Source organism: Ailuropoda melanoleuca, chromosome 13, assembly GCF_002007445.2.
Source record: "Ailuropoda melanoleuca isolate Jingjing chromosome 13, ASM200744v2, whole genome shotgun sequence".
NCBI lineage: Eukaryota > Metazoa > Chordata > Mammalia > Carnivora > Ursidae > Ailuropoda > Ailuropoda melanoleuca.
Genome location: NC_048230.1, coordinates 24041157 through 24065149, shown reverse-complemented (window position 1 = coordinate 24065149; position 23993 = coordinate 24041157). Strand labels below are relative to the sequence as shown.

The following is a 23993-nucleotide window of genomic DNA, read 5'->3' as shown; positions in this document are numbered from 1 at the left end:
GCTTGTGTTCCCTCTCTCGCTGGCTGTCTCTATCTCTGTCGAATAAATAAATAAAAATCTTTAAAAAAAAAATAGGGGATGAGCCCTGTAAATGATGATGTAAATGATTCAGGTGATGATACTCCATGGACTTTAAACACACCTAAAAAAAAAACCACATCCAGCACAATGCCTGGCACATAGTAGGCACTCAATAAATGGTAGTTCTCTTCCCTTTACTGGGATATGCTGGGTATTAAAAGAGCTAATGTAGGTAAATGTACTCGATAAACTGTAAAGTGCCTGGCAAATGCTATACGTTGCTATCCTAATGGCTGTCTCTCATAGCTCCATCTTAGATGGTGAAGCTGTACTTCCTGGCAGAAAGCTCCCTCATGTGCTCCTGGTTTGAGGCATGGTAACGGCAAAGTCTGAGTCAAGGGACTGGGGTTATTTCCTTTCCAGGAGACGGGCACTCCCTGCTCCGCATCATGACGACAATCACGGACATTCTTCCCAGCATACATACGGTCACTTACTTGGCCTATAATTTCAGAGGACTCATGGAGTCTTTGAAGCGATGTCAGCCCTGATGACTCCATAAAAGTAACAGACTGCTTATTGTATCAACCACTGAGCACCTACTGAGCATCAGGCAGTGTCCTAGGTGCTTTCCACACCACTTCACTAAATGCTCTCCACAACCTTAAGAGGTTGTTTATCTGAATTTTACAGACAAGGAAACTAGGGCTCAGGGAGGTTAAGTGACTTACCAAGGTAGCACAGTTGGTTAATGGCAGTACTGGTACTGGAACTCAAGGCTTCCTGCCTCCCAAACTTGTGATCTAACCATCAGCTATGACATTTAGAAGGACCGAGAAGGGGTGCACTCCCAGAGCTAATGAAGGAATTGCACTGAGGCCCACATCTGGGGAAGCCACAGAAAAGTAATTCTGTTTTTTCAATTCCCCTTGGATAGGTACAGACTTAAACCTATCCCGGGCAGAAAAGAACAATCTCTGAAGTAGGCCAATTCTGAAGTTTTATATCGCATGAGGAAGTTTTTCCATATGTCTACCTTCTATCTTTTTTTGTTAAAATCCGATCCCTCTTCAAACTCTCTTATTTCCAGTGGGGACAGTTGAATATATGACATGGTACCTTTCCATGAAAGGTCCTAGATCAGGAGGGGTGGAGGAGATTCTCTTTCCCTGGTTCTGTTGAGGCCCCGACTAAGATGTTTCAGTCCCCTTGGTCTCTGGATTTGATCCAAGCTACCAAACCAAAAGATAAGCAGGAGAAAATGAGCCAGGAAGAAGAGCAGAAAGGAGTAACCTAACCAGACCCAGGAGACCAGCTTGGAGAATGGTCTGGGAGTCTCTTGGGACCTGAGTGCTGGGCTTGGGGTAAAGTTAGAGTGGGCAGTTTTTCCCACCTGACTCAGCAGCCAGTTTCATGTTTGACATTTACCTAGTTGGGAAGGTGTGGCCAGCATCCCTCATGCCACAGTCTCTTGTTAGTCTTGATACGACATCTCTACATAAAGGAGAGGGCTGGGGGTTCTGCCACTCCATATTTATTCCTGTTTCAATACTACCTCACTGTGCTTGCTCAGGACCAGACAGCCCAACTGGGGGAGCTTAGAGATGCCCATGGAAGAGAATTATCTTGTGAGGAGGATGCTGGGTCCAAAGCTCTTTTCTGTCAACACGAGAGCCAGGAGGGCAACCAGAGCCTGAGTCTGGACACACAGATTGGGGAGGGGCAGTCCTCCCTCCCTCCCTTCTGCTGCTCACCATTCTACCCTGCTGGGGCCCAAGCATGCCCACTGTTCTCTTTGGCTTCCCTCGCCCCACCTACCCTATGGACAGGAGAGGGTTAAAGGCATGGTATGGGCAAGCTATAAATTTCCCATCAGTGTGGGGAGAGTAGGACTGTTGGCAGGGAGGGGGTTGGGCTGGGGGGGAGGGGGAGCTGGGAAAAAGCCAGGAGGTTGTCTCTAGGTAACAATAAACACTGCAAGCAAGGAGCAGCTGTTACACTTACTCTCTCTGCATCACAATGCTGAAATAACACTAATAAACCAGTGTGCCCAATGCACAGGCATACATGCATTTAGGGCCGGGCCCCACTGCACCCTTAGAGCAGCCTTCTGCCTCAGGTCAGGGCCCTTGCTGTCAATGGACATACCAGTCTTGGCCTGGCTACCCCTGTGGGGAGGATGAGCACTAAAGAGTCAGTCTCAGAGTCAGATTGGCATTCTCAGAGTCAGGAGGGGTGGCAAAGGCTGGCGATTCTGGGTTCAGATCCTGATGGCATTCACTGGTATAAAGAGTTCAAATGGGGTAACTCTTGGCTGGGAGTTGGGAGTAGAGGAAGAGAGGAAGACAGAAAAGTATAGGGAACAGACAACTACTTACCACATTTTCTCAGGCTGGAAGGGATGAGGTGGCCAGGAGCAGAGCTAGCTGAAGGGAGGCAGAAGAAAAGGGAGGCCAAGGAGAAAGTTTGAGAAAGAGAAGGAGCATGTGGTATTGAGGAGTAATTCTGATATCTCTCCTGGGTCTAAACTCCCCACACCTGCCCATACCCACCTGGTACACCCAGGCTCCCCCTCACAGCAGCATTTTTATACCAAGCCAGGTGATGTGTTGGTTCAGTTCAGGACTGAGCTTTATTATCGGTATTCCAGCAGGGGGCCCTGGGTTCCCAATGCTGTCAGGGAGAGCTGGGGGAGCAGAGATGGTCTCGTCTCCCTAGAGGAAGAGTGAAGAGTGAAAAGTGGCTGGTCTATCACTTCCTCCAACCCAAACCATCTCTGGATCTCCAGAAGCAGCCCGGCAGAGAGCACCCCCACCACCACCAAACTGGAGTGCAGAGCTGCTAGCAATGAAATAGGCAGATGGAAACGGGCTCTGTCAGAGAACTCTTCTCCATTTACTTAGCCCATCCTTCGCTGAGGTTATCTGGATACACTAATACCAAAAATCCATTTCCCTTTGCTGAAACAAGGAGGCCCCCGGGACTGTGGTCAGAGACATGAGTGGTTTTCCTCGTCTACCTTCTGGCCCCTTTCTGCTGATGGGATCTCAAACACAATATCCTATCATCCCCCTGATGCAGAAGGAATGGAGAAGATGCACACTGCCCACCTGACCAGTAAGGGAAGAGGGAATCGGCAGCTCTATGGTGTCTATTTCCAGGGACGAGAGTATTGAGACCAATGGCAATCTTTTCAGGGAGCTGTAGCTGTGTCTGCCTGCACATGTGAATGCCCAGTACCTTCTGTGCAGCCAATGGATACAAGAGAATACTACTGGCCTATCCTATCCTTTCCTCAATGGGAAGCCTCTTTCTGGGTATACTCAAGCTCCCCTAATCTCTTTTTTTTTTTTTTAAGATTTTATTTATTTATTTATTTATTTAACAGAGATAGAGACAGCCAGCGAGAGAGGGAACACAAGCAGGGGGGAGTGGGAGAGGAAGAAGCAGGTTCATAGAGGAGGAGCCTGATGTGGGGCTCGATCCCATAACGCCAGGATCACGCCCTGAGCTGAAAGCAGACGCTTAACGACTGCGCCACCCAGGTGCCCCAAGCTCCCCTAATCTCTTATCTACCATTTCCCTCTATTCTTTCACAGCTGGAGTCTCTCCTTGCCCCACAATCCAGATGAGAGAACTATCCACATAGAGTTGGGGAGAACTGGGGCAAAAGAGAGCTCTAACAAGCCTGGACCCCCTTCTCTGATATTTTCATGTGCCCCCCATTGCTATGAGTCACCAGAACCCTGAGCTCAGCTGAGCTGCCAGCAGCCTTCTCCCTCCTTGCCCTCCAGCGAGGCAGATAAGCACCCAAAGGGCCCCAGGCCCACCATCTTCCTACTCACAGGGCCACAGCTTCCTCTTTCATCCCTAGGAATCTGCAACACGGACATGTTGAGATCAGTGAGCAAAGGAGTGTGAGAGATCCCAGCATGTGCTCTGTGCCGGAGCAGAGAGCCGGATGCCTGCACGACAGCACAGGATTGCCAGCCAGGAGAGCTGGCACACTTGGGCACACAGCCTTGTCAGCATGTGAGAGGGGGCGCTGGAGAGGATGGGATAAAGAGGCTGTTTCAAGAGCAGGCATCTCCTCCTGGCTCCCTCTCTGGTCACTGTTTCTTCTCCTTGGCCTCCTTGGGTGCTGATAGATAAATATCACAGCACTGCCACCTCTGAGATGTCTTCTTTCCCCTCCTCCATGGCTTCGGGAGCTAGAGAGGGGATATGTGTAACAACCTTTGAGGTGTCAGGTGGGAGGAGGTTCAGACATCCAGATCTCTCACCAACCCATGGGCCACACTGAGGGAGAAGGAGCAAAGGAGGAGTCCCAACAGAGTACAAGCTAAACCCTGGGCCAATACAGAGCTCCTTTTTGTCCAAAGTGCCGGGCATTGTGGGTGCTGCGACCTCTGCCTCCCACTTACTTCAAGTCTGTCCCTCTTTCCCAGCAAAGTCTCAGCAATCTGTCTGGACTCCAGGCTCCAGGCTCTGACTCCAGGGCTGTAGATCTGGCACCTTGCCTAAACCTTGGGAGTGTGAGGCAGGGCTGGTCGGGGACTTCGGGGAGGGAAGCCCTGTTCCTTCGAGAAACATCCAGAATCTAGACTGAATACTTTAAGGGCCTTTTGGACCCTCCAATATGCTTCCAATGTTGGAGCAGGGGTGGACAAGGGGTGAGAAAGGGACTACCGAAAGTGTGACGCCCTCTCCCCTTCTTCTTTGCTGTTCTTCTCCACTGCCCTATATTTCAAAGCAGAAACAGCAGCTTTGTAAACAGGAGCCTCTAATAAATCCTGTGAATAATAGTCAGTATGAACAGCCTACCCTAGGTTAGGCAGCCAGCCCCACAGATGGGACTACAGGCCTCGGCTCCCAAATTTACCCCCTCTATCTTCTCCCCCTTTTCAGGTTCCTCCCTGACCTTCCCAGACAAGAGAATTTTCCTTTTCAATTCCCTGGCACAGTTCTCCTCCCAGCTCCCACTACCACAGGCCCTTGGAAGCAGGGGAAGAGGCAGATGGATTCTTTCCAGACTGTCTTGGAGGGATGTGAGGGGTCCTTCTCACTTATTGTTTGTAAGGAAGGCAGGGAGATGACCCTGAAGGTCTAAACATAAGGCAGGGTGAATGTGGGCCACTTAAAGCAGCACATCCTGCTCTTCCTCAGGGACTGTAGGGATATAAAATGAGACACCAAGAAAGAAGACAATTCTGGGAGTGGGGGAAAGGTGTGGGGGCTTGGAGAATGTGATGAAGTTTCTATCTGCACTGCTTTCCAAGCTCTGTGCCCATCCTTGCCCTGACTTCAACTTAGTCTCGTGAAGCACAGAACAAAGAATCTTGAATTTTTTTAAGGAAGGAAGAAGATGCCAGGAAATGCCACCTTTGGCAACCTTTCTCCTTCATTCTTTCCCTCTTTAACCCTAGTGTCTGAACAGTGAAGGAAGGAGGAGTGGGGATATGGACTGCTGGAAACATGCCTTCCTCTCCATTGTGCACCAACATCGCACAAAGCCAGATAGGGCTTAACTGAGTGCTCTGGGGCCATGGCACCGCATGAATACAGGGCATTTCTTTTTTTTTTTTAAAATGAATAGGTATCAGGGCATCTTTTTTTTTTTTTTTTAAGATTTTATTATTTATTCATTTAACAGAGAAAGAGCAAGCACAAGTAGGCAGAGCCGCAGGCAGAGGGAGAGGGAGAAGCAGGCTCCCCGCTGAGCAGGGAGTCTGATGTGGGACTTGATCCCAGTCCTGGGATCATGACCTGAGCCGAAGGCAGATGCTTTAACTGACTGAGCCACCCAGGTGCCCCAGCCACCCAGGTGCCCCTACAGGGCATTTCTGACTAGGCCATTAGAGCCTTGAATTTTAACCCTGTCTCTGTTTTAGGCCTAGACATGGGACAAGAAGGCATAAGACCATTCCTCCCTACATTTCTGGGGCATAATTTTCTCTAGCAGTTTATACTATGACAAGGAAACTTCTAATAAGATCTCAAAAAAGCTCAACATTTAGTCATCTTTGGGAGATTTATTTCTTGGTTAAGGAACTAGGGTAGCTGGTACATTGCCTTCTCTGTGGACTTTACAGAGTATAGTAAAATCCCACGGGAGTGGGGGACTCTCAGGGATCTGTTTACTTGGAAGCAAGGGAACGGATGAGATGACCTCTGGAACGAGCTGTACAAGGAAAATGTCCTCCAACAATGCACCTGCCTGACTCCCCTCACTTGCTTCTGACTTGGAGGCCAGAGATATGAGACTCTAGTAATAATCCTGCCAATCCTCTTCCCTTGACTTTCTTCCCCATACCCTATCTACCTACCTTTCCTTGGGTTCCCAGGAACTCTCCAAAGCCAGGAACACAAAGCAATTGCAGGACAAGATTCAACTGATTTTTCCTCTCTGGGTCTCCATTTCCACACCTATAAAGTGAAGCGTTCAGCAAGATGAGCTCCAAGTTCTCTCCGTTGCAGCAGTAAACGTCTGATTCACACCCCAAAGGCTTCAGGCCTCACATGCTTTGCATGTAACCTCCAGGGCACTTTTCTTATGTCTAAACGTTCAGAAATATCTTTAAACGCTGCCCTCCTCTTTCCTTTCACAGAGTCTCTGGTTCTAGCTCTTGCCCTCTCTCTTCAAGGACCTCAAAATTCTGTCCCCACTTTCCTTTCAGTTTTACATCACTCACTGGGACAAGCCCAACTGGACAAAATCCTAGAAGCAAAAAAATTGCCTTACCTAATATCCTAGCTGCAATTTTGGGCCTCAGACCCAAGTCAACTAGTATAGTTCTATCTTTTTTTGGAGGTCCTGGCAGTGGGGGGGAAATCCTGGCAACTCTCCCCAGAACCTCCCCTCCCCCTCCACCTCACTATTCCCCATGCCAGAGCACAAAGTGGCCAGTGATTGATGGGCCTGGGTTCCCAGTAACCGCACCCAGTGGCCCAATCCTCCTCCCTAACCCAATCCCTCCCCTGTCCCTATTCAGAGATCAGATTGTCTCATGTTGGTCCCTGAGGTCCCATTAATTAAAAATACATCCAATTAAATGGCAGGTGAAAACGTGCTATTGGAGCTCTCCACCCCCCTGCCCCAGCTTGGTCTCCCCCCCCTCCTTTTAAGGCTCAGCTGTGCTTTGAGCTGAGAAAAAAAAGAGAGAGAGAGAGAGGAAGAAAGAGGGAGAGAGAAGAGGAAGACACAGGGGTGGGAGGATGAAGGGGGGGGTGTTATTTGAACCTCTGCCAGGGTAGCATGTGCCAGCCTGGGAGGGTGGCACTGTGCCCTGGTGTCTAATTTCTGGAGGTGTGAGTAGGTTCAGTCAGCTGGGTACCCACCTCCATTTCCCTTAAAGGGGCAGAGGGAAGTCAAAGGGTGTGGCTAGCTGTGCTGCCCTCCTTCTGGGCTTGGTGGGTGAAGGGCAGAAGTGTAAATGGCAGAGGGCCCTTAGGATGGGGTGTGATGTTCAGAGGTTGGGAGAGTCTGAGGCCTCCATTCTTGGCATATCCCTGTTCTTCCCAAACTGCAAAGAAGGTAATGAGAAGCCAGCTGGGACCCAGGTGGCAGGGCATGGCGGTGCTCCCAAGCTAGGCTGTGCCTACCCCTACCCACAGGAAAGCTGAGAAAAATAACAGAGGGAGCGAGGAAGAACAGAGCCATAATTCAGGTGGGAGCAGATAGGTCAGACAGGATAAAATATCCAAGGATGGATGCTTGTGTGGGCACCACAACACCCAGCACCTTATAGGTAAGAGGGTCGGGGTCGGAGGACCCATCCAGTTTGCCCTTTCTCTAGGCAAAAAGAAGCAGCAGTGTGAAGTCACATCGACCTGGCTGCCTGGCAAGCATGAGCAGGGTGTTTCCCCTGACAAGCCCTGATCACTCATTCTCCTTCACACTTATGGTGTCCCCAGCATTTTGTCAGGTAAGGCATCTGCTCCACCCTCTGCCCCTCAGAAAGCCCTGTGGCCTCAAGCAATGCAAAGTTAATGGGCACTGAGAGCTGTTGGGAGAGGAGCTAGGAAAGAAGGGATGACTGAGGGTGGTGCTCAGAATCCAGGCGCCTGTGGGGGTGTCTGCCGACCCAGGGCCCCCGCCTGGCCTCCTTGGCAGCCTCAGTACCTCCTCACTTCACTTTAACGCTAATTGGAGATTTTAATCTGCGCTGCTGCTCTGCTCGGGGTGCTGGGGGGAGCGCCAGCTGTGCAGTAATTCCAGCAGCACCGACTGTTTAATCAAGCTGTCCTCCTGGGGAGGGGCCCTCAGGCATGGGGGTAGGGGGGAGGAGGAGAACCTCTGTCATCTCCCTTAGCCTGTTCAGCCTGAAAGGGCTTCATGGAGACTGAGGATCAATTGTGGGGCACCCCACCCCCATAGGGGACCCATGGCCACTTGGATCCTTGGCAGAGCCCTTATACCATATGGGGTCAGTTTAAAGCTCAAGGGCCAAAGCAACCCCTTCCCCATCCAGCTTTCTGACACCTTTGTTTGGGTAACCTCCAGCCACTCAGGCTGCAAATGTCTGCTGGACTGTCTTGAGTTCTGCAGGTCTGTGCTGGGGGAGGTGATGGGGGCACAGAAGGCTGAACTTTCCCACTCTCAGTCCTCTCCACAACACTCTCTCACTAACAAAGATACTTCTCTCACAACAATTGTGAGACTTTTTTCCTCTGAAAACTACAGGTACCCCTACCCTCTGGACTAGAAAGTGACTGTTTAAGTGGCAGGGAGAACGTTGAGGGGGACAGCTGAAACCTGCTACACCCTGAGGGAGAAAAGCACCTATGCAAGATGTTTGGTGCGGAGAGCTGGGGGCTTCTTGAGTTCAGACTCAGATGTCGGGCCACTAGGGCAGACTGTTCAGGGTCTCAGGCCATTTTTAAGGAAAACCAAGAAGTACTAATTATTCTTCTGGCTTCTTGGGGCCTGGCTCTCAGGCTCTCTCAGATTGTTTCTGATCCCTATCTTGAGGAAAGGGTGCCCTTGTCACCCAAACTCTTGTCTGCTAGGGGGCAGGAGTTTTAATTGGTCAGCAGCACCCTCGTGTGGCAGAAATCAAGACTGCAGCTGTCCAAGTGGCTCAGCAGCTTTGAAGGATTAGACATCCAGGTTGACATCTGGATGGCCAGAATTATAAATGTTGATGATCTCTGAGTCATCAAGGTGGCCATGCATACTTACTGCTTGACCACTTCTAGGGACATTTCCTGCTTTCCTATCCTTCCATCCATTGTATCCTAACTCCAACTCAAGGTATGTGTCAACCAGGGAGGCATCACCTTATCCAGACCTGGCACTTATTAGGGCTACTGCTTGTGCTGTCTGGCCTGCAGGGGTGAGAGTGGAGCTGCTGAGAGAGGAGGCCTAAGAGCAAAAGGTAAGTTGATGTCACATCCAATGGCAGGAGAGGCCCTGGCACCCCTGCCAACTTTTTACAGGTGCCAGACAAAACCTGCCACCCAAACTCCAGACACTATCACCTGGTGGTGGGTTTCTTTTTCTTTCTTTCTTTTTTTTAATTTTTATTTTTATTTTATTTTATTATTATTATTTTTTTAAAAAAAAACCTTTCCCCCAGCTCTCCTGTAGCTGGGGCATTCTTAACCACTTTTGGCTTGGTGCTGCCCTTTTTTTTTTTTTAATTTTATTTATTTATTTGACAGAGAGACAGCCAGTGAGAGAGGGAACACAAGCAGGGGGAGTGGGAGAGGGGGAAGCAAGGCTCCCAGCGGAAGAGCCTGATGTGGGGCTCGATCCCAGAACGCTGGGATCACGCCCTGAGCTGAAGGCAGACGCTTAAGGACTGTGCTACCCTACCCGGGAGCCCCTCTTTCTTTCTTTTTTTTTAAAGATTTTATTTAGTTATTTGTTGGAGAGAGAGAGAGAGAGGGAGCACAGAAGCTGGGGGAGCGGCAGGCAGAGGGAGAAGCAGGCTCCCCACTGAGCAAGGAGCCCGATGTGGGACTTGGGACTCGATCCCAGGACCCTGGGATCATGACCTGAGCTGAAGGTGGAAGCTTAACTGACTGAGCCCCCCAGGCGCCCCTGGTGGTGGGTTTCTGCTGTACAGCAATTCTTTCTTACTCCCCGGAGAGGTCTGGGAATGAATAGAGACAGAGTCTCAGAGCCTGGGATCCTTGTTCTTAGGAATAGACACCAAATAAACACAGCTTCCCCTCAAAAGATCCAGGTATTCTCTAAGGATGCCAGGCCACTCACTGGGCAGAATGCATATCTGGGGCTTCAGACTTCCAGCCCCAAGAGAAGTGCTGCCGGTCATTGGACCCTTACCCTCCAGGGTAAAATATCATGTTTACTGGTCCCTTATTCCCACACCCACTAAAAGGGGGGAATCGTTCTGAACTATAGGAAAGGGGTGGATATTTAACATCAGCAAGGTCCTGCTAAAGATTAAAACTGGAAGTTGCAAGGCAGAGAGCTGAGTCACTAAGGCGAAGTCCCCTTATTGGAGATATTTAACAACAGAGAGAAATACTTCCAGAGAGAAATATGACCCTGTTTGGGGTTGATGGGTAGAGAGAGGGGGCACCTACCTGGCAGCAAGGGTGGGGTGAGCACTGGAAGCTCATGACCTGCCTGGTTCTGGGCAATGAGGATGGAGAGAAGCAGGCTTATAGGCCTCTACTTCTCGTGTCTTATATAGTGTCTGAACAGGTGGAGCTCCCATTAAATCTGGAAAGGAGGTAGAGAAGTTGATGAGAGGTAGTAAGAACAGAAAGCATGCCCAATCCCACTCAAAAGAAAGGGAGAGAAAATAGCTTCTTGGGGAAGAAGGCAGGGCTGTGTGTGTGTGTGTGTGTGTGATGGTGGTGATGGGTGAGTGGGACAAGTGTTGCAGAGGAGAGGCTAAGAGTAATCAACATCATTATCCCATCAAAGAGGGATATCCATTAGCAAAGTGGGCCGAGAGGAAAGAAGAGGAATGAAACCCACTGTCAATGTTAATAAAGAGGGTGACTTACTCTAACCAGGGGGAGAAACTGTTAATGAGAAGGTAGGACACCATAATAGGGACAAACAAAGAGCCAGGGAAACTCTTCTGAAGATCTTTGGGAATAAGAAACTTCCCTGAGACTAGTTGTGTGTGGGGGTGGGGGTGGGGAATCCCTTACAAAAGCAGGCCTGAAACCTCTGATTGGCCTTAGGTCCCTACCTGGCTTTAGAGTCTATGAAATACTGAACTTGTCAGGGCTCCAGATGCCAGGTGACTGATGGACTTCACCAAATTCCTCGAGGACCATCCTTCCTGCCGCTGCTGCCACCTGTAAAGGAAAATGACAGGTTACTTTAGACATGAGACGAGGGACTAGACACCAAAGAGAAATTTGGCCTTTCACCCAGGGAGTATGGCGTTAGTAGGTAACAGAGATGGCGATGGTCACCACTCTTCCAATTCCCTCAAAACTGAATTCACAAAGCCCAGAAGGATTAAGATGAACCTTAAGTATGCTCCCAGAGAGAGTTATAACTGCTCTAAGACTCCTACCTCCTGGGAACCACCTCCCAGTCAAAGTAAAAACAGTGATTCCTATACTTATGAGGTAAATTAGGAATTCAACAGAATTAAAAGCTGTGAAACTCAGAATTATAAAGGGTGATGAAGGTTCAAGGTCAATGCAAAGTTAATGCAAGAAGTTGACTCAAGAGGAGTCCATCTAGTTTTTAGATCATATCATCATCACCTTGTCTAAAACAGCTTCTTCAAGAAACGCTAGGAGGCAAAAAACAAACAAGCAAATCATGAGACAGAAAGGAAGTTTGTGAAGGGACAGCAGACTTGATGCAATTTAGACAAGAAGGTATATCATACACACTCCCTAAGTAGGGAGGAATCTGCACGGAGGCCAGTTCACATTCCCCCAATATTATCAATTGGGGTGTGATGGAGAAAATATAAAGATTATGCACTAGGACCTGCTTCTTTGTCACCAGCACACAAGGTTCATTTTGCAGACCCACTGCCCTCGGACCTAGACTCATATAACTCTATCTCTAAACTGCCCGGTGGTCCCTTTCTCCCTCCAAGATTCTGATTCTAGCTTAGAGACTCTTTAGCACTTCCCTCTATGCACATCATTGGCTCCCAGGCTCATATGCTTCGAAAATAAGCGTTGGAAGGGACTGTAGATACATCTCGGAGAGGTCCAAAGATGGGTAGTCTCCGCACCAGAGTGAGATGACTTCAGAACCTGCTGTGCATGTGAGTTCACTGAGCACTCTATTTAGGGCTGAGGTCATTGTGGAGCACCACACCACCTTCCTTCTGCCTCATCAAAGGAGAAAACCGACAACTCAAACTTAGTAAGGGAGAGGAGTAGGGGTCCCCCCCAACCCCGCTTCAACTCCATTTCCCAGTAATCTTAAAGAATATCTCATTTTACTCAGAGTTCTATAATCCCTTCTCTCATTCAGACTCCCCTTAGTATCCCAGGAGGTGAGGCGTGTTTTCTTTCTCCCTTCCCTGTGATTTTGCTTTTCTATAGCTGTATTGTAATGCAAAAGATCCTGAGTTGAGATTCAGGGTAAATTCCTCACTGGGCCTCAGAGGGTTTTTTTCCTGCTTCCCAAACCCCAGAGCTGGTGGCAAAGTGCTCCTGGAACTTGGGGGTCACTCTGGGAGCATCAAGATCTTTGGCAGTGGCTGCCACTTGCTTCCCCAATGAACCAGAGCTCCTGACCACATAAAAGTTACACTTGTACAATTTGCAGGTCATGGAGAGATGAGTCTTTGAAGTAAAAACACATAAAACTTTCTCAGTTTTTCTACTAATGTTTTTCAAGTCTACCTTTCCCCCTCAAAACCTCACAGCCCTACCTTCCTTTCCTGAGGAAGTTCAGTGCTCACAGGGTTTGGCAATCCGAAGGTTGAGGACCTTATACTCAAGTAGGGTAAGATTCTGGCCTCTTGGATTCCAGTTTTGGCTGGCTGCCACCAACTCACTCACTATGAGACAGTGGACAACGCACTTCCCTTCCCCAAAGCTGTTTCCCCCTCTGTACACTTAAAGAGTGAAGTAGGTGATCTCTAAGGTCCCTTTCTAGCTCTGGCTGGCTATGATTCTATGAGGAAGGAGACACTTCCTTTTATCAGGAAGTGAGGCATTCCTGCCTGTCACACCTTCTCTCAGGGCCGCTGCAGAAAGAAGCTCCCCTAGAGATGCCAGCTTTTCTCATGCTGGCTTAACCAAAGGGACAAATGAGGAAGTCCCAGTAGGAGGCCTTCCTTTCGGTGCCAAACTCCTTCTATTATGAAGAGACTGTTAAGAAGGTGATCTAACTCTAACCCTGAATCTTGATAAGGCAGAGAAGACACAAGGCAGAAGTATGGGGCAGGAAACAGTGTGATAAGCATGCCCCCAACATACAACTGAGACTATATGAGCACACACTTGGCTTTGCCCTAGGGAGGACCATGTATCAAATACAACTGTATGTGTATGGAGAAAGCAAGGACATGTGTAAACACATCCAGAGCATTGACATAAATGTCCAATCAGCGCAAATACACTCACTACTGTTCTCTCCTACTTCAGGCCTATACCTGCCTTGTAGGAAGCTATGATGGGGGGGCACCACATCCCAGTCTTGTCTCTCCCCAAAGTCAGAAAGAAGAGATAGTGAGACAGGAGCTACTTGGCTTCCTATAAATTGTTTTGTCCTTCCTCACAGCTGCAATCAGAAGCTAAGGGCTCCCGCAGGCCTTGTTCTGATCTGCTGCAGGCGATGGAGGGTTTTTGAAACGGAGAGGACTTGGCTGCCGCCCCGTTTCAGCTGCCATTGGGGCTGGCTAATGGGCTCATTCAGGAAGACCCCCGCCTGCTGCACTAAAGAGTCCCCCGTGGACCCCCTCCCCAATCCCAACCCAATTAATAAATGGGGGCTCCCACTTTATGGCTCTGGGAGCAGGAACCAGAGATACAAATGACCCCCAGGGAGGGACAGAAAAAGGCCTTCCAAGAAACAAGCCAGAGAATTGTGCATCCACAGGCACATGCTGCCACAGGCTAGTCATATCCCATTTTCAAAGCATTAAAGGGGAAGAAACTGGCAAAAAACGATTTTCTTTCCTAGATCTGGAGAGGGCTAGCATTCTTTAAGTATGTGGGAACACCCCAGCAATAAACTCTCTTTCACTTGGATCTCCCACCTGCAAAGGGCAGAGTGCAGATGATCATCTGGGCACACAGCACATGCTTCACTATTTCCTAGGGGGGCTGCCCTCGCCTAGACCCTGCAATACTGAACAAAGACACATCCCATCAATTGGTTAATGAAGTAAACACTTCCTACTTCTTAAAAACAAAGCAGCTCTTTCCAAGCTCTCATCACCATCAACAGGATCAATGTCCTGGGGTCATCTCTCCTCTCACATTTGAACTAACATCAAGCCTTGCTAATTCCTATGGACCTCCTTCCTTCCTTCTCATTCTCTTTGTCCCACTCTAGTGCAGGCCCTCAGGGCCTCACATCTGGACAAGAACAAAAATATCCTAGCAAGCTTTCCTGCTTCCTTGACCCAGGATAGCTGTGAAAGTCCTCAACATCATATTCATCCCACCATGCTCTGCTTCCTGTTAATGCTTCCCAAATCAAACTTGAACTCCTCATTCAGGCCTACAGGACTGCTCCTTCGACTTTATTTCTTAATATTCCTCTCCTTTACCACCCCAACTAGCCCATTCACAGCCTTCTGCACAAAACACACATAAACCTTCTTTTGTAGGTTTTCTTCGTCTGAACACCTCTTCTGTTCCCCTATCTTCATCAGCTTCAAAGAATCTTTTCTGGTTAACTCTTAACTTTTCGAATTATTTTTTGGCTATGGCTACTTCTGTACTAGGTTCCTAGTTTATTTTATAGCCTGCATTAATGTGCTGACTTATACTTATTCCTACTTCTCACCCAAGTATAAGGCTCATCTCACTAGATCCAGAAGCTTCTTTAAAAAGTGAGATCCTCAATCTTCCCCAGAAGTTGTCCTGTACTCAGGACACGACTCAGCTAATGATATTACTGCTCCCCACTGAAGCAGCCCTCATGGTATAATACTTGGGATATCATATCAAACAACTACGAGGAATAAAATCTTATTCTCAATAACAATGTTCAGGCTGCCACCTGCTCCTATCAACATTGAACTTGCACTGAGTCTTTCCAAAATTATAAACTGTTTCATGACTTCAAAGTGTGTTACAAAACAAAAACCCCAAAACAAGCACAGTAACCAAAGGCATTTGTTTATCTCCTTGATTCTCAGGATATAAACACTATTTTCTTTGAAGACCCCTTAGGATCTACCAGCTCTGCCTCTAGTCCACCTCTGACCATCACATTTTTGGAAGGTCCCCAGGAATAGACAAATTATTCATGAGTCTCAACTATTTAGCAAGTACTTCCTTAAATTAACCTCACTCTCAAATGCTAACTCTTCACTTCCTATAGTTTAGCCCTATGTGGTTAGACAAGAAAAAGTGATCTGCCACTCTCCTTTATCATCTACTTATTGCTCAGGATAGTAAGAGGGATTTGCCTTTTACTCCTTCCATCCTTTAGCCTCAAGGTGTTTGACAATCAAGATAATAAAAGCAAAGCATTTAGCACAGTGCCTGACACATAGTAGGTTCCCGACAACATTAGTTCCTATTCTCTCCCTCCTTCTTCCCCAAACCACAGGTTCTCAACCTTTCTGGGCCTATTTGTTCACTGGCTGAAGACAGCATTGAACTAGACAAACTAATGTCCTTTTGTAGTTCTAGCAGTCTGTGACTCTAATTCACATATTCTGGTTTGTTTACTCTTCTATGCACTGCCTTCACTTGGATCTAAAAACAAAGGAGAGAGGAATAACACTAGTTTCCAGGTTGGCCTAAAATACACAAAACCACCTTCAGGAGTTTTAAAACTCCAAAAATACAAATAACTTTTTTAAATGATGCATCCATATCATCCCTTATTTCTGAATTATTCTCTTGAACTATGTAGATAGCAGTAGGAAGTAAAATTTTCCTATATGTTAGTTGCCTAATATAATCAAGTTTCCCTAAGTGAAAACATCTTCAAAGCATCTCCCAACCTAAGGGTTCTAGGCCCATCCTCCAACCATAAAGGTAACACTACCGTAATCAAGGGGAACTCTTTACTCAAGGTGGTGCTTTAATGGGGCCCCCCAAAATGAATTGTGAACCTTTAAGGCAATTATCCTTTTTCACTAGCCCAGCCATAATTTTTCATTCTACCCCATATCTCTATCTCTTCTTTAAAAGCAATTACACCCTAAATGTCTTTCTGTAGCCCAGCTAACAGACTGCTCTAGAGTTCTCCTTCTTTCCCTTATTTACCTCTCCTCATATTGCTTTATATTGTATGAGACCTTTGGTTCCCTAACATAAAATGCAAAAACTGGGTAACAAGGCCAAACTCAGAAGTTCCTGAATTTATAAAAGGGATCAGCTCCTAAGCTTTCTCTAAGTCTTTGAATTCAGCCTCTTTTCTCCAGGGCCAAAAGCATTCAAAATTGCATTAGCCTTGGTGGGGAGGGTTGTCTGTCTATAAGCTGATCCTCACCTCATCAACAAGATAGGTATTGTTATAGTTCTGAGACACAGGAGGTAAAAGGATCCTCTCCCTGAGACAGCCAACAGAATAGGCTCCTTAAGGTAAAGAAAAAAAACATCCAAGACCCAGGCTTTGTTTTTCACTTAGCAATGACTGCTACATTGTATAGCCTTTGTAGGGTTTCTCCATGCTGCCTCCCTTAAGAGATAGTTTGGCTTGGATAAAATGCCCTTCATTTCTTTGGAACGATCAACATTATCTGTTGTTTACAACCACGCCAGAGCAAAACATCTAAAAATCCACCTATTTCCATGTTCTAGGAAGCCTATGACTAAGTGAACTCGCTTTATGGCTATATTCTCTTACTCCAGAGAAGTATGCTGTGGCTATGGGCTACATACTGAGTACGTTTCACTAACAACCACCCATCTAGAGAGTATTAAAAACAAACTTCATATCAGCCCCTTTCTCTCAGCCTTGGACTACTAATTTTTGAGATAGGTATGAGAGCAATCCAGTTGCCAAAGCGTTTTGGCACTTTAGTGATTAATCACCAGGGCATCGAAGCAATCCTCATCTGCTTTCTCATGGATAGCAGGACCCTCTTTTCACTCATCAAACTTTACTTCCCACAGACACCATCTGCAATTGAGCTCAGAAATGTCATCACCAAAAGCACGTCTCTGGACATGAGGGAAGAGGATGAAGTGAAGTATTGAGACTCCTGGCCCTTCCTAGACCAGTAAAGGAATCTCTTGTACCCCACAAAACATAAATTACAATCTCCTTAGCAGTAAGAAAGCATGGTTATTTCGCTTCCTCCCTCACCTCTTACCCAGTAAGTTGAGGATCTGGAATAGTCATTTGTCTTCTGAGTTGCCTCTCATTACCCTTCAAAACTATGAAGCAGCAGTAACTCTAAATACCCTGCAGGATAGGATTAAGCAATCAATACCTCTGGCAGGCCTAATGCATGCAAGGTGGGCAGTGAGTGAAAAACAGGAAATGAAAAGTGGGTGGACAGAGATGGAGAGATGGCTGCATATGGGGAGGAGTGGTAGAGTACCACCAGCAATTCCTCCAGGTGTCATACTTCCCCCAAAGTCTTTCGACCCTAGCTTGGAGTAAATGTTCTCTTGAGAGTATTCTTAAGGTTACAGGAACATTAAAAGTATTCCTATAGAAGAGAAGTGCCACACCTGGACAGTAAAATTAACCGTGTCCAGAAATGCTCACCTTGCCTCTCAGGACAACTGACAGATTTAGCAGTTCCACCTCTCCCTTGGAATGGTTGAGTATTTACTCACTTGAAGAACTTCCCACTTCCATACCACCTAGCCCTTCAAGATGACTAAGTTGTGAACACAGAAGTAACTCCATACCTGAAACACAGTCAAACTACGGGGCAATCTTTAATAACAAAGGAAATTCCAGCACGAAGAACATTAACTATTAACTTCCTTGAGGCATTAACTTTACCATACAGTTAAGGATAGCTGTCTGGGAAAAGACAGGGCTTAAGAAATGTAGATACCGAAACAGCATGGCTTCTAATTAGAAATAGCCGTGGCTATGATAGAGGAAAAAAGTCCATGTTAGGTCCTCAGCCTTTAGCCTCAGAATTAAAAAGACTGCCACTGCTATGAAGTGGAAACAATACTCTCTAGTAGGTTGAGGTTCACACTCCTAGTCATGAATCTGCAATATATAAAGACCAAAAACAAATTCCTTTTCTCTGGAGGCTAACCAGGAACACAGGATTCCAGGAATTGCAACAATCTTGAGCTCTCCATTCTCCTTCTGTGTAAAGACATGACAGCCCACAGGCAAGGGGACATCATAAACTTTGGGGACTCAAAAACAGGCTGGCAACCCTCATCACCAGTATTTGAATTCATCTTCCTAATTTCCTTGTTCTGGTGTACCCTTTAACCTTCTATGATTGCTCACCCCACCAACTACTTCCTGATAACCTAATCTCCCCTCTTCCTTTCTGTCTTCTAATGGGTTTTATCTGCTGTCTGCCTGCCTACTTATGTCATAACTAGCAGGACTGCAGCATACACGAGGGAAATTTTAGTTCTCAGTGTCCTAAGCCATGAAAGAGAAGGGAAAACAATTCTCTCCTCAGGAGGAGATAGGAAAGATTTTGAAGGTAATAGGAATTTTACCCTTATAAACAACTTTACTCATTTCCTGGATTGGCAACACATCAGGAAATCTCAACAGAGCTAGGAACACTAATCTCCATGCCTACTTTACTCATGGTAACATAAGAACTGTGGCGGGTGGTTATATTTAAGAGACTATTCTTTGGTCTAAACAGCCTCTTAGCAACTTCCATTGACAAGTAGAGCTCAAACCCACTTACCTCTCCTTTCAGGAGGAGTTGGGGTACATGAGGCTCAACTCTTTTGATGGCCTGGCACCATCATTTGTATAACTATTACTACTTAAAAAAAAAAAATCACCTTATGGTTTCCCCACCTTTTTTCTTCTCTAGTTCCTAGTCTAGTGTTCTGAAGCACCTCTTCAAACCCTGAGAACTTTTTTTTTTTTTTGGATATTTTATGAGACTACAGAGATTCTGAGACAAGGAACTCCTAAGATAAAGTGGAGGAAAAAACCCTTTTCATGCAATTAGATCTGCTCAGAGGCTACAGGTTAAGAAGTAAATGCAATGGAGCAAAAGTGGTATAGTAACAGGAAATATTTAATTTTCCAATCTCCACTTTCCATTTTTATAAACTGAAAGAAAAAAATTTAATATATTACAAAATATCTGTACATAGACAAGGTATACCCGATGTGGGGCAAAAACAAGAGAGAGAATGAATACAGTGTCAGGAACCTAAATCAGGGAGAATGAGGTGGCAACTGACACTTTTCTGGTGCAGCATTCTCTCTCAAAACCTGCTGGTAACCATTTTAGTACTGTAACTATATATGCATATTACACACACACACGCACACACACGCACAGTGGCTGGGTGATGTCTATGGCATAAGCTAACAAAAAAGTCCTACTTACAAATATGTGCTACTGCCCTGCTTTGAAAAGTATAGATCTGATGTCATTTTATCATTCCTATGGACAGCTGAAGAAAAAACTAAGGAAACTGGGTCAAACAAAATTGTTTTCAAAACCACAAAAATGATCATGGTCAAACCAGTTTTGCCTCTCATCCACGAACAGAATCAGATTTCTCATCTGTTCAAAATAATGCATGTAATGGATTTATCTCCCATGGTACAATAATTAAAACAAAACAAAACCACTTTTGAATATAATTGGGTTTGTAATTTTCTAACAGTCAAGTTGAAATTCTGCCAAAACTTTACTTCTATCACATTTATAGATAACATAGCTGAAAAATTAACAAATACCTTTTCTTCCTCCACATAGATTCCAGGATATTTGAGGTTTTTTTTCCCCTCTGCTTTTAGAAATAGTCAAAATTACCAAACTTTTTTCATTGTAAAGGCTAGACTCCCCAAATGGGGTAGGGGGTGAGATGGGATCAAACACACATACACACACCATACATACACTCACCCCCTTCCCTATTAGTAGGGATGGGAGAATGGAGACTTAAGTATATTATTTAGAATATTTGGCATAATTAAAAATAAGGGGTGGGGGGGGAGAAGGAAAAACATTATTGATGACTGCTGATAACCAAAATGTAATGAAAATATAGAGAGAATTTTATTCATATTTGATGGGAGACCAATTATTTTGACTGAGTAAGATACTTTTGAAAGTATCTCAGGCTTAAGTTCTTTAATCAAAAATGGGAGTGGGGCCCAATGCCTCAAATGCAAATATTCTAAACTACAAAGTCCCATGTCTGAGGACTAAGAAGTCAACAGACAAAAGGTTCAGATGAACTTTAATGGAATTTTCCAATAGCATGTCAGTGAGCCTAGTAAATCTAATTGGACACACTGGTATAAAAAGCCATCAATGCCAAAATGGCTAGAAGGTTCTTCCTCTAATCAATGTTTGCCCATGAGGGCAAGGCCAGACCAAAACCCAGAGAATAATAAAAGAAATACACACACCGGATATCTACCTATTTCAGTAAACAGGGGAAAATAGTCTTCATGTAAGTATCTGAAGAGGGTTCTTCTTTCATTTCTTTAAAGTTTTTTTTTTTTTTATTAGTGCACCTTTCTCTTACAAGTAGTTTTTATTTTTTAATATAAGAACTTGGCATTGAAACACAAAACTTCACTTGAGTTCTGAAAACTATTCTCCAAGATGCTGAAGCATATTTGCCTTTTCTTTGTAAAAGGGTCCTAATCTACGTTTCACAAAGGTCTAAGTCTGTGAAGATAATTTATATGAATGTGTATGTTTTTAAAACACATTATATGCTGGTATTCACATAGAAATGGAAACCAGAATGAGAAGCCTCCCAAGTTATCCCACCCTGAAAGCCCTTCCCTTTTCCATTTCCTGTTTATAATAAGGCAAAATTCTTGCCATGAAGTCATTATTTAACCCCTTTTACCAAAAACAAACTCTCTAGAGGAAACTCCCTAAAAGAACTGGCAGGATATACATGCTGAGATGTGTATATTTCAATACTGTTCTTTCTCATGGTCTTTTAAAATTATTTTTTAAAAAAGGTCTCAGATATTGATAGATCTTCAGAAAAATATGCACCCTAAAAACTAAGTTACATTTCCATGTATTTTCAGGATGTATTTCTTTTCTCTTTGACAACACTACAATGCTCTGTTTCAAAGGTTTTTTTGACATAAAAATATATGTGTAAACAGTATGCTAACTGCTCTTACTAGCCCTCTAGTTATGGAGGCATCATCTCTAACCCCAGCTCAACAGCAATGTCCTAGGCTGTCTGCATTTATAAATCAACTTCACCATCAGAACATGGTTTTAAAAAAACAAAAACATTTTAGAATTGAAAAGTTACAGAGAACAATATAGGAGGTTGAATTTCCTTTCCTTTATTTCAAAAAAAGTAAAGAATTATCCCAGGTTCTTGGGCATCTCAACGATTAATTTTTTCCAAACAAATGCCTCAAAAAGAGACAGAGAGAGAGAGAAAATGAGAAACTCTATTATAAAGAAGGGGTAAAAAAGGGAAGAGATGGGGTAAATCTACCTACATGCCCAAGAGTGCCTCTTTCTACAACCTGCTTCATGCGCAGGGAGAGGGGCATGTCTTTTGTCAAAGCAGAGCAAACTTTAAGGATGAGTAATTTATTTGGAAAAAAGGTATGTTCAAGATGCTCAATGGGGAAAAAAAGAGTTCACTTGAAAGCAAAAATGTGAGATGGTGGAGAGGAAGGAAACATTTATTTAAATCAGCCAGTCACTCTGTTTCCCTTATAGCAAAAGCCTAAGAGTAGCTCAAATTTTGTGAACACTATTATCGTTAAAGGAAATCAAAACGAAACAAAACAAAACAAAAAATTCAAAAGAAAGAAATCATAAAAAAAAATCCCCAAATTTTAAAAACCTAAAGAGAGCCTCTCCTGAGCCATCTCAAAATTGAAACTATTCTCCTTTTCTTCTGCTCAAGAAGTGCAGGCAAATGAACTACAACAATATTTACTTTTCAATTTAATGACCCTCTCCACATTCTCTACTTATATCTACTAGGTAGAGTTGAAGTAATTGTTCTGGCTGTAGCCCATCCAGGGGGAACTGGTGCCAACATCATTATTTTATAAGTCGCCTGCTAGTAGCAAGTGAGCAAGGAATACAACAGACAGCTTTGCGGTAGCCAAATGCAGATGATTACCTCGCTCTGGCAAATGATTTCATTAATGTTTCAGAGGACTGGATGGAAGGATGAATAGGGAAGGAATCTTTCAGGACACTGAAGTCTCTGGGTTAGTAAGGAACTCCTCTCCCTCTTCCCCCTCTTGGCGGGACTCTTGTAGGCCCCCGATAGAGTTTTCCATAAGCAGAAGACTGAGCTGAGCCCCCCCAGTTAAGGCCTGCTCCTGAACTGCTGGCCCCAGTGGTTCCTGGCCCCAGCTCCCCATAGTTCTGCAATTTGGTCTCTGCATGTACCACAGAGTTGCTGCTTCCCTCAGCCTTCAGGAATGGTTGCCCGACCACTGAGTGTAATGGTAAGGGGACCCTGGCAAAACGGAGGTCCTGGTCCCCTGGGAACTGCACTGACCCTGTGCCCTGGTAACTGCTGGACTCCCCAAGGTGGCTCACAGAGCCTGAGAAGGTCCTGTTCTTCACCAGGGTCTGGGTCAAGGATTCTGTCAAAGCTGGACCAGAGTTGCGTTCATCAGTGTCAGTGGCACTGAACCCTGTTTCAGGCCCATCAGTGTTTCCGTAAGTCCTGTTGGGATGGGGTCGGGTGGAGTATTCCATTGGTCTCAAGGCCTGGTGCTCATGTGGCAGGTGGCCAGGAGGCTCTGCTTCAGGCTGGGATAAAAGTTGCAGCAAGGCGGCTGTCACGGCTGGGTTCAACTCCTGGGGGGCGCTGGAAAGATCGCCTTCAATCAGAGGGGGTGGAGGTGGCGGCGGTGGAGGTCCGGGGGGCTCAGGGGGCCTCTTCTCTGGTGGAAGAATGTGAGGAGGACATGCTGTGGAAGGGTTACTTCTTTTAAACACCATCTTAAAAATCACATGTGATTATAAACACAAACATACACACACACACATACACACATACATACATAACTGCCCAACATAAACAAATATCAATACAAGTAACCAAATATATATAAAGAATAAAATCTTGGGATCAGGAAATTGCAATTTATAAATAAAATCAAGTGATTAAAATAAAACAGTTGCATTCTGAATCTAACAGCTGGTGTAAAAAAGATAGTATGTTTCTCAAATGATTGTCCTGATTTTTGTCTGAGATTTCCTCCATTTCCTTCCTTAAGGAACTGTTCTAATATGTAGGCTGGTGGCAGCCTCCCCGCCCCTTTTTGCTGTTGGATCAAAACATTAATGAAAATAAAGTAGAAAGAAGGAAGATGAGAGGAAATAATACACATATTGTGGTCACATTTCTAGCACATAATCTTGCTGTACAATAGGAGACCTTGCATGGACTTAGCTAACACATTTTACAGAACATTTGATGATATAAGGTTAACACCTGAAATAGAACTTAAAGAATATACAGGAGAGATGAAATAAAGTAAAAACCTTTCAGTACTGTCATGTATAAATACACACTTGCTTCTCCAAACTTTAGTCCCCTCTCCCCATAATCACATTCTGAAAAAAGGGATAGTAACCACCATTTTGTCATTCAGCTTTCTATGTTACAGTAATTATAAAGACTAATCTATCATAATTTTCTATTTTGTTTCCCAACCTCCTGCATTTTTTCCATGCTATGAAAAAAATCACTATAGTAATGTCATGCAGAATGAATGGGCT

The 23993-nt window shown here is 45.3% G+C and overlaps 1 protein-coding gene across 23 annotated transcripts in view; it reads right to left on the bottom strand.

Annotated features, from left to right (window-relative positions):
* The window catches only part of CDK12 (cyclin dependent kinase 12), a 73557-nt gene that overhangs the window by 7267 nt on the left and 42297 nt on the right, over positions 1 to 23993 (bottom strand). For 2 of the 23 annotated variants that reach the window (XM_034641419.1, XM_011221763.3), the window contains exons 14-17: positions 22762 to 23179; positions 11224 to 11304; positions 6348 to 6447; positions 1141 to 2735 (exon numbers count right to left, since the gene is read on the bottom strand). In XM_034641419.1, coding sequence (XP_034497310.1) covers positions 2595 to 2735; positions 6348 to 6447; positions 11224 to 11304; positions 22762 to 23179 — 740 coding nt within the window. In that variant the 3' untranslated portion in view covers positions 1141 to 2594. Of the gene's footprint in view, positions 1 to 1140; positions 2736 to 3512; positions 4233 to 5770; positions 6448 to 10575; positions 10715 to 11195; positions 11305 to 19292; positions 23180 to 23993 lie in introns of those variants that run through there. The other 21 variants (XM_034641424.1, XM_034641425.1, XM_034641423.1 and 18 more) reach the window with 20 other exon arrangements.